Below are 11,552 nucleotides of genomic sequence, written 5' to 3' on the forward strand. Positions count from 1 at the left end.
CACACCAGTACCATGCCAAACTGGATTAGAAATATAATAACACACACGCAGTCTTTATGTGAAAACAGAATGTGTAAACATCAACAACTTTTAAAACCAAATAGTCCAAGTGAGTCCGTATAAAGTTTTCACTGAAGTGAAACAGCTGGTTTTATTTACCAGTTTCTCTTCGTTCAAGTTCTTCCGGTTTGTGGATCTGACGCACGTGGCCAGGAGAGGTCGCTGTAACTGAAGCTTCAAACAATGAACCAGTTTTTGAAACATTTGTCCCAAGTGCTTCGGTGCTTCATAAAAGCTTCATTTGCTCATCACTACCTGATGGTTCTGAAACATCAGTTATGGATGAATGTTTCTTCTAAATGAAGAAAAGCCTCAGAAAATATCCGGGTCAAACCCGGGCACACCAGAACTGTCCAGGCTGAACCAGGCTGTTCCTTTTGTCTCATGGTAAATTGTCCTCATCGTCTTTGTTTTTTCTCACTGGTCCGGGCCGGTCCGGTTCTGTCACATTCTTGGTTGTTGAATTTAAGGATTCATTTTACTGCAAAGACCTGGAGGAGTTCCAGACCTGAAGACGAGTTCAGGCTCAGCTCCGACTCTGGTGTAGTTTTCAAACACTTCTGGACCCAAAAGGTTCTGGACCCTAAAGGTTCTGGACCCAAAAGGTTCTGGACCCAAAAGGTTCTGGACCCTAAAGGTTCTGGACCCTAAAGGTTCTGGACCCTAAAGGCTCTGGACCCAAAAGGTTCTGGACCCTAAAGGCTCTGGACCCTAAATGTTCTGGACCCTAAAGGTTCTGGACCCGGGGCCCTGAGTCTCTGGGTCCCTGACTGGACTCACTGTGGTTCTGTTCAGTGACACCACAACAACAAGCTGCGACCCTCAGACTGAGCCCAGGACCCCCGGGGGGTCCGCAAGCCGCATCTTGAGCAGCCCCGCTCCATAGAGAGTGTGTGTGCGCGTGCGCGCGTGTGGATCCTGGCAGCAGCCAATCAGCGGGCAGCCCTGTGAAACCCGGCTGTCAGGAAGAACCGGACGCTCTCGGTCCTCCACCTGCGGATCCTGTTGGATTTTCTGGAATTCGGGATCCCGTCCGCGCGGCTCGGTTCCGGTTCTGCAGTGCTGGGTTCCATTGTGGACCCACAGCGAGACGGTACCGACCGTAAACCTGGAATATACCGGGACCAAAACTCCACCGAACTGAAACTGCGGACGAACACCTGCTGCCAGGACCGGGTCCAGAACCGAACCGGACCACAGGGGACTCTGATGAATCCTCTATGGCACAAGAAGTGAGCTAGAACGGTCCGGTGGTTCCGGAGGCGCGATGTCTGTGAACGAGCTGTACACCAAGGTGAGTCCAGTTTACCTGGCGAACAGAACCGTGCTCAACTTTCACCTGGTTCCGACAGAACAGACCCGAACTCATCTGCTGTAAACTCTGGACCCTGAAGAGTTCCAGTGGACTCTGGATCGAACCGAACCTCGTGGTATTTCAGTCAGAATTTAAAAGGCGAAACACCTGTTGACTGCAGGGTTCTGCGCATGCGCAGTCTGAGAGAGAACGTTAAGGTGAAGACTGTTACACTGAAGGATATATGCTGGTCATAAAATTAGAATATCGTGAAAAGGTTGATTTAGTTCAGTAATTCTATTCAAAACAGTGCAACTTTTATATTATATTCATGCCAAATGTTTATTTCTTTTAATGTTGATGATTATTCAAGGATTCAATGTTGTCATTCGCACCTCATGTGGTACATGTGGCGGAACGACATTATGTTCACAGGGTCCCAGTTACATCCAAAAATAAACTGTAAAAGAAAAACAGTAATAAGATCTAAGACATGAACTAAGAAAAACATCAACTAAATATACACTAAGCACTCATAACATAAAACATTATGCCGATTATAACTGACAACTAATGAAAACCCCAAATTCAGTATCTCAGAAAATTAGAATATTGTGAAAAGGTTCGATGTTGAAGACATCTGGTGCCACACTCTGATCAGCTGATTAACTCAAAACACTTGTAAAGACTTTTAAATGTTCTCTCAGTCCAATTCTGTAGCTACACAATCATGGAGAAGACTGCTGACTTGAGAGTTGTCTAAAAGACGACCACTGACACCTGCACAAGGAGGGCAAGACACAGAAGGTCATTGCTAAAGAGGCTGGCTGTTCACAGAGCTCTGTGTCCAAGCACATTAATGAGAGGCGAAGGGAAGGACAAGATGTGGTAGAAAAAAGCAACAGGGATAACCACAGCCTGGAGAGGATTGTGAAGAAAAAGCCATTCCAAAATGTGGGGGAGATTCACAAAGAGTGGACTGTAGCTGGAGTCAGTGCTTCAAGAACCACCACGCTCGGACGTATGCAAGACATGGGTTTCAGCTGTCACATTCCTTGTGTCAAGACACGAACAAGAGACAGCGTCAGAAGCATCTCGCCTGGGACTGATGCTGAGTGGTCCAAAGTTCTGTTCTCTGATGAAAGTACATTTTGCATTTGTTTTGGAAATCAAGGTCCCAGAGTCTGGAGGAAGAGGAGACACAGAATCCACGTTGTTTGAGGTCCAGTGTCAAGTTTCCACAGTCACTGATGGTTTGGGGCCATGTCATCTGCTGGTGTTGGTCCACTGTGTTTTCTGAGGTCCAAGGTCAACGCAGCCGTCTGCCAGGAAGTTGTAGAGACTTCCTGCTTCCTGCTGCTGAACAACTTTATGGAGATGCACATTTCATTTTCCAACAGACTTGGTACCTGCACACAGTGCCAAAGCTACCAGTACCTGGTCTAAGGACCATGGTGTCCCTGTTCTTAATTGGCCAGCAAACTCTCCTGACCGTAACCTCATAGAAAATCTATGGGGGATAGTGAAGAAGAAGATGTGAAACACCAGAGCCAACAATTGAGAAGAGCTGAAGGCCACGATCAGAACACCTGAGCAGACTGATCCAGTCCATGCCACGCCGCGCTGATGCAGTAATCCAGGCAAAAGGAGCAACAACTAAGTGTTGATGCTGTACATGCTCACACTTTTCAGTTAGCCAACATTCATAAAAATACTTTTTTAAAATTGGTCTTAAGTAATATTCTAATTTTCTGAGATACTGAATTTGGGATTTTCATTAGTTGTCAGTTATAATCATCAACATTAGAAGAAATAAACATTTAAAATATTTCAGTCTGTGTGTAATGAATGAATATAATGTACAAGTTTCACTTTCTGAATGGAATGACTGAAATTAATCAACTTTTACATGATATTCTAATTTGATGACCAGCGCCTGTATGTTAGCCTAATTTAAGAGCAGGGTCAGATGGGTTCGGATCCATTTACAGTTCAACAGTTTTCATCCTCAGGCCCAAACAGGACCGGGTTCAGTTAGAAAGAGGTTCTGTTTGAGAAGAGTTCTGAGTGTGACTAAGGTGTCAGGTTGTGGATCCACAGTCAGGTGTAAATCAGACCATCAACTGGTCTGTGGTGCTTCTGGTGATCCAGAGGGTCTTTGTTGAAGCAGAACTGCTTGTCTGGGATCAGTTCTGTTAATGGTTTATGTTGTTGCTGAAACTCCTCGTCATCACTGATGAAGGTTCTTTATTGTCATTTGCATCACATGTGGTAAATGAGGTGGAATGAAATTGTGTACTCAAGGTCCCAGTTACACCCTAAAATAACAAAAATATAAAGTATAACAAAATAAACAGTATACAAAGATCTAAGTAGTAGTATCCTTTATTTAACAAGGAAAAATAACTCATTGAGATTAAAAACCTCTTTTCCAAGAGTGACCTGGTCAAGACAGCAGCATAAAACATACAACCAATCCAAAATACTAAACCAATTAGACAAATACATATCCAGGAGCAATCACAATAATTACACATGAGAGCAGTTACAGGAGCCAAGTGATCTGAGCTCTCGTTCCTTTAGAGTTGATTTAAATTGTCCCAACGTAACAAGAGATGCTAACCTTAAATCCTTCTGCACAATATTCCAAGTGGCAGGGGAGAAATATTTAAACGCCTTTTTACCCAGTTCAGTTCTGACCTTTGGGACCTGCATCAAAATGATGTCCTGAGAGCGCAGACTATAATGGCTGAAAGTTTGAGATAAAAGTGAACATAAATATGTAGGAAGATGTCCAAGGATGCATTTATAGACAAAAACCAACAAGTCAGAAAGTCTGCGGTCAGTCAAAGAGGGACATTTTGCTGTAGCATACAAAGTGCAGTGATGTGTTCGATAGACGCAGTCAGTCATAAAATGCAGGGCACAATGATATACAGCATCCAATTTTTTTCAAAAGATATACGCTGTACAATAATAATGTGAAAAATAATATGTTATATTTAACAGCAGCCTGAACATGAGTCTGTTGTGAGCAGATGGGTATGAATAAAGCAGATTAAGGGCAAGAGATCAGCAGCATGGATAATCAGCAGCTCAGATAAGTCACATATCACCAATTAAAGTGAAAAATTACAGTGATTTTTTTTTCTCACTACAGTGATTATCCTGGTTAGAGATTCATGAGTCTTAACAGTCTCAGAGTAGAAGCTGTTCCTCAGTCTAGTGGTTCTACACTTAATGCTCCTCAACCTCCTTCCTGAGGGGAGTGGGGCAAAAAGTGTGTGTGCTGGGTGAGTGGGGTCCTTCATGATGCAGGTGACCCTCTTCCTTCATCTGGAGGTGTAGATGTCTGTGATGGTGGGGAGACTGACTCCAACATCTTCTGTGCAGCCTTCACCACTCTCTGCAAAGCTTTTCTTTCTGCAGCTGTGCAGCCTCCATGCCACATGGTGGTGCTGGAGCACAGGATGCTCTCCACTGCACACCTGTAGAAGGAGGTGAGGACTGAGCTTCACAGACCAGCTTCCTATAGCCACCTGAGGAAGTAGAGTCTCTGATGAGCTTTCTTCATCAGGCTGGTGTTGTTGTTGCTCCAGCTGAGGTTGTCATTCAGGTGTACACCCAAGTACTTGTAGCTGGAGAACATTTCCACCACATATCCTCCTATGCTAGTGTGTGTGTGTGTGTGTGTGTGTGTGGGGGGGGGGGGGGATATGTGTGTTTGCTTCTTTTGAAATCCACAGTCATCTCCTTCATCTTTTTCACATTGATGTGAAGGTTGTTCTTCCTGCACCTGCTCTCCAGGTGTTCCACCTCCTGCCTTTAGCCGTACTCATAATTGTTTGTGATGCATCCAACCACCGCTGTATCATCTGCAAACTTTACAATGTGACAGCTTGGATGGGTAGGTGAACAGTTATATGTGAGAAGATTGAACAGGAGGGTGGTCAACACACAGCCCTGGCAGGAGCCAGTGTTCAGGGTTGTGATGTAGGAGGAAGTTGTGGATCCTCACAGACTGCAGCCTGTTGGTTAAGAAGTCCATGACCCAGTTGCATAGAGAAGGTCTTGGTCCTAGTGTGAGTAGTTTGTCCATCAGGGTTTTGAAGGCAGATGTGAAGTCCACAAATGGACGTTGGAGTCCTTCTGCTCCAGGTGGATGAGAGCAGTGTGGACCACAGAGGAGATGGTGTCCTCTGTTTATCAATTCTTGCGCTATGTATATTGGTGCGGTCCTTGCTGATGTTGATGGTAGCTTTGATGTGGGCCATGACCAGTCTTTCAAAGCATTTAGCGACTATCAGTGTGAGGGCTAGTGGCTGGTAGTCATTCAGTCCTGTCACTGCAGAGCTTTTAGGAACTGGGATGATAGTGGCAGTCTTCAGGCAGATGGGAACAGTTGCCAGGGTGAGGGAGGAGTTAAAGATATCAGCCAGCACCTAGGGCAGGATGATATGCTCAAAAGTTTTATCACAATATATTTCTTATTTTCAATCGATAACGATATAATTCGATATTGATATAAACAATATAAAAGCCTCATAAAAACCCAGATGGACACGCAATATTGCAGAGTCATGTAAGCCAACCTCAGTGGAAGATGTGCCGGTGGGATTGAGGAGTTCTTGAAAGTATTCTGCCCACCGACCCATGACATCCCGAGTTGAGGTCAGCAGCACACCACATCTACACTAAATAGTGTTGGCGGCCAAGATGGGGGGCAACAAGTATGCCCACTCCTGCTCGACACCTCTCACCAGGGACAACTCCAGAGTGGAAGAGTGTCCAACCCTTTTCAAGGAAACTGGTTCCAGAGCCAGAGCAATGCGATGAGGTGAGTCCGACTATTACTAGCTGGAACCTCTCATATTCACACACTAGCTCAGGCTCCTTCCCCACCAGAGAGGTGACATTCCACGTCCCAGTAGCCAGCTTCTGTAGCCAAGGATCAGACTACCAGGGTCCCCGCCCTCGACCACCACCCATCCCACATTGCACCCGACCCCTTTGGCCCCTCCCACAGGTGGTGAGCCTATGGGAAGTAGGTTTTCCTTACTTCTACTGAGGTCACACTGAGGAACTTCTCTTCAGATGGTGTGGTGAGCCTGGTGCTGGGTGGTCTATTTGGGTCTTCAAAGCAGGCATAGAACCTTTTAAGAGCATCAGGCAGTGATGGGTCCCTAGGTCATTGTGTACCTCTGGTTTTATAGTCCCTGGATGCACTTAATGCCCTTCCACATGCTCATTGGGCCCTGTGAGGAGAAATGTCCCTGGGTCTTCTATGCATATGTGGCTTTGGCTGTTTTAATACCAGCAGCCAGCTTTTTCCTTGCCCTCCCCAGTTTATGTGAGTTGCCAGACCTGAAGACAATATCCCTTGCTTTCAGCATGGTACGGACCTCTGCGTTCAACCAGGGTTTCTGGTTCAGGTAGCACATCACAGTCTTGGTGGTGGTGACTTCTTCAACACACTTCCTGATGTATCCGAGGACAGCAGATGTGTATTCCTCCAGATCCAGTTCTCTCTCATTTACACCGGCCTCCTTGAAGACCTGCTAGTTTGTGCATGCAAAGCAGTCCTGCAGTACAGAGTCACTGTTGCTGGGCCACACAGCGATGATCTTCTGTGTGTGTCTGGAACGTCTCAGTGGGGGGTAGTCGACAGGGGCCGGAAAGATGGAGATGCGGCCAAGGTTGGGGTGTGGTGTGGCTCTATATGCGTCTCGTATGTTAGCATAAATACGATCGAGTATGTTATTTCCCCGTGTTGGTAAGGTGACATGCTGATAAAATCTTGGCAGAGTGTCTTTCAGGTTTACATGATTAAAATCACCAGCAACCAGCATGTGGCTGCTGGTGGATTTGAACCCCCAACTCTTGCATTGGAGGACAACTGCTCTAACCACTCAGCCACAGCCGCCCACTGCCTTTACACTGCCATAAAGTCACGAGGTAAATAATGTGGCCGATATTTCAGTCAGTTGTTCTACAGCCTCAGAGCAGGTACTGTTTATCAGAACCTGGAGAAAACCCACACATGCACGGAGAGAAAATGCGAACTCCACCCAGAAAGGCCCCCGGACTGGGATTTGATCCGAGTACCTGCTCGCTGAGAGGCAGAAGCTCTACCAGTTGTGTCATCGTGCTGCCATAATGTCATACAGAGAAAGTGAAAGGCTGAAAATTTTATTCCTAGGATGCTCTGGTCCAAAGACCACAACCTCTGTCTTGTCAGATTTTAAAAGCAGAAAATTAAGGGTCATCCAGGTTTTTATGTCTTTAAGACATGATTGTAGTCTAAGTAGCTGATTGGGTTCATTGGGTTTCATGGACAAATATAACTGAGTATCATAATTTATCACATGCTGTTTAATAGCTTTACCTCATGGATGCATTTATAAAGTAAAGAGTATGGGTCCATGCACTGAACCCAGAGGAACTCCATGACTAACTTTAGTGTATGAAGAAATACATATTTACATACATACATACATACATACATATCTTTAATCCCAATATCATATTGGATACATTCTCATTGTTATGCTGATGACACACAATTATATTTGTCCATTAAACCCAATGAATCCAATCAGCTACTTAGACTACAAACATGTCTTAAAGACATAAAAACCTGGATGACCCTTAATTTTCTCCTGTTGAACAGACAAGACTGAGGTTTTGGATTTTAGACCTGAGCACCTTCGGAATGAATTTTTCAGTCTTTCTCCCTCCTTAGATGTCATTAATCTGTCCTCCAGCTCTAATGTTAAAAATATTGGTGTTATTTTTGATCAGGACACGTCTTTCATCCCCCACATTAAAAACGTTACTAGAACCTCCTTCTTTCACCTGCGTAATATCACTAACATTAGAAACATCTGATCTAAAGATGATGCAGAAAAACTGGTCCATGCATTTGTCACGTCTAGACTGGACTATTGCAATGGTTTATTATCTGGGTGTCCAAATACGTCTTTAAAACGTCTTCAGTTGATCCAAAATGCTGCTGCCAGAGTCTTAACTGGAGTTACTGGGAGAGATCATATTTCTCCAGTTTTAGTTTCTCCCCATTGGCTCCCTGTCAAATCCAGAATAGAATTCAAGATCTTACTTCTAACCTACAAAGCTCTCAACAACCTAGCTCTATCTTATATTACAGAGCTTATTGTTCCATATTTTCCTAACAGAGCACTTTGTTCTCAGACTGCAGGTTTACTTGTGGTTCCTAGAGTTTACAAAAACAGAATGGGAGGCAGATACTTCAGTTCTCAGGCTCCTCTCTTGTGGAACCAACTTCCAATCTCTGTCCGTGAGGCTGACACATTGTCCAGTTTTAAAACTAGGCTTAAGATTTTCCTTTTTGCTAAATCCTATAGTTAGGGTCGGCTTGGGTTTCCTGAGATATCCCTTAGTTATGCTGCTATAGGCTTAGACTGCTGGAGGACAAACTGTCCACACTTTTCACTCTGCTACTGTCTTTACTTACTCTGCTCATCCGGTTTTGTATTTGTAATTAGACTCAAGCAGCGTTGCCCGAAGCGCTGCGAAGGCCTATTGTAATCGCTCTGTTCAGGCCCGAGCTGCAATTTTTTTTCACTAAACGAATTGGCATTTTGGGCCTTAACATACCCCAAAAGTCACCAAATTTGGTGGACGCATCAGGACTGGTGAAAATTTACGTATTTTAAGGGCGTGGCAAAAATCGCAACAAAAACGGATCAAGAGCGCCACCTGGAAATTTTGAAAATACCCTCTGCATTAACCTTAGTTTGTCGTAGAAACATGAAATTTGGTACGCTTGTCCAATTCCCCAAGATGCACAGAAAACCCTCTGGCACCAATGTTGTACGATAAACAGGAAGGCGGCCATTTTGGAATACTGAACCAATTTTCACACTTTTTTGGCGGTTTACGGCCTCCGCATTGGAACAAACTCCTAGGGATTTTGCTCAGTCGGTTTCAAACTTGGCCATTTGGGTCAAAAGGCATGGAGGAGGCAAAGTTATCTAAATGGTTCATTTTGGAGCATGCTGATGGGGCGGGGCCAGACCTCAAAGTTTGACATCTCGCCATGTAAAACGAAACGCTAAAAGCTCCTACACGAAAATTGTCTGAGACATCAAACCTTTAGTGATTGATCCACATCTGGTCCCTTGCAAGACTGAATGGTCAAATCATGACATCACTTAAGCCACGCCCCCTGACAACAGGAAGTAGAAAGTTTTACGTTGAAAGATCCCTATCTGACCCCTGTTACCTGATCAGCATGATGGTGTGTCCAGTGACCGAAGACATGCTGGTGTAACTTGATTTCCAACACTGACAGTTTTGGGTAGAGCATGTGGGCGGCGTGGCGAAGTAAGACGTAATGCTGTTGCCATACGATTGGATCTAAATTCCACAGATTTGAACCGAGGTGCATTATCATTATCCACCCCTTGAACAGGAAGCCATGATAAGTGGCCAATAGCCTCCACAGCGCCCCCTAGAATAGTTTAAAACCTCAGACCCAAGCCATTTTTTGACCGATAATTCTGAAACTCTGTGAACATCTGTATCCATAACACATTGGAGAGTAAAAGTTATCTAAAGCTTGCGTTTTCAGATATGCTAAAGGGGCGTGGCCATGCCTCAAAGTTTCGCTTCACGCCATAAATTTCCAAACACTAACTTTCACATTGAAAGACCGAAATGCACGAAACTTGACATGACTCATCCCTGTTGGATGCCCGACGATCCACTTTGGTCATATTTTGATGTCATCAAAGTCCCGCCCCCTAAGAAAAGAAAGTTGCTTTTTGAACTTGCAATGCTCCCTCTTTGACACCCTTGACCTAATCAGGATGATCCTGTCTTACAATACAGATAAGATGGTCTGACTTGATTTAAAGTGCAAACCGTTTCTGCTGGCGGATGTGGGTGTGGTAGCATGACAAATTAAAAAGTGACGCTGTTGCAATACGTTTGGCTCTAAATTGCACAGATTTCAACCGAGGTGCACCAAAACCACTATGATCGATCATTATCCAACCCTTGAACAGGTATCCATGCTAAGTGGCCAATATCCTCCATAGCACCGCCTACATTATTCTTACAGTTATAGCTCAGTGATAATTCATCCAATCTGCACCAGATTTATTGTGCGTCATAAGTGAGCAGCTTTAGACACATTGATGTGGTGGTTTAACATATGACTCTAGTGGCCCCCTAGATTATTCCAACAGTTATATCTCAGTAATACATCAAAAGATCTGGACCAGATTTTTGATGTGTCATTAGTGAGCACTTATACACACATTGATATCGTTGTTTTACTTTTGACTCAAGTGCGCCCCCTACATTATTCAAACTGTTATAGATCAGTGATACATCATCTGATCTGGACCACATTTTTGGTATGTCATTGATGAGCACTTATACACACATTTGTGTTGTTGTTTAACCTGAAGCAGACCCACTTAAAGCAGGAGCTTTACTGGAAACAAGCCATGGGGAAACCCTGACTGCAGCGTTCTGCAAGGTTCCACCAACCAGAACGCTCCTGCAGAGGAATCCTTCATGCTGAGGGGATGATGGGGGATCTAAATGCAGGATTATCCTGGACCCCCTCAATCTGCACATGGGGTGGGAGGGGGGTTAATCTGACAGATTATCAGGTCCTGTCTGGGTGAACAGTTGAATGAAAACCCAGCAGGACATTGGGTCAGTTAAAGGTTCTGCTTGGAAACATCAGGTCCAGTTGGTCATTAAGAACCGGTTCTGAAACATTACAGCTGTTCAAATAAAATAAAAATAATCAAAGTTTATTCTGAAAACATCAAACACTTGGAAGAGATTCGGTTTCCTCCAGTAGGTTTTACGAACACGCTTCAGCTGTTTCTGTTTTCAAGGGATTCAAGGTTCTTTATTTGTCATTTGCACCACATGTGGTGAACACAAATGGTGGAATGAGATTATGTCCACAGGGTCCCAGTTACATCCAACAATAAAATGTAAAAGAAAAACAGTAATAAGATCTAAAATATGAACTAAGAAAAACATCAACTAAATATACACTAAGCACTAGTAGCATAAAAACATTACGTCGAACAGCAGCACAAACATGAGTCTGTGAGCAGATGAGCACGAATGAACACAGCAACATGAAACAGATCAGCAGCAACATGAAACAGATCAGCAGCAACATGAAACA

The 11,552-nt window shown here is 44.2% G+C and overlaps 1 protein-coding gene across 1 annotated transcript in view; it reads left to right on the plus strand.

Moving 5' to 3' along the window:
- The first annotated feature begins 1,198 nt into the window (after positions 1 to 1,198).
- The window catches only part of myo5b (myosin VB), a 141,349-nt gene continuing 130,995 nt past the window's right edge, over positions 1,199 to 11,552 (plus strand). The window contains exon 1 of the mRNA XM_037692531.1: positions 1,199 to 1,354. Within this exon, the coding sequence (XP_037548459.1) occupies positions 1,328 to 1,354 (27 nt within the window). The 5' untranslated portion in view covers positions 1,199 to 1,327. The remainder of the gene's footprint in view (positions 1,355 to 11,552) is intronic.

The sequence above is a fragment of the Nematolebias whitei genome, chromosome 18 (assembly GCF_014905685.2).
Source record: "Nematolebias whitei isolate Nwh7 chromosome 18, NemWhi1, whole genome shotgun sequence".
Lineage (NCBI taxonomy): Eukaryota > Metazoa > Chordata > Actinopteri > Cyprinodontiformes > Rivulidae > Nematolebias > Nematolebias whitei.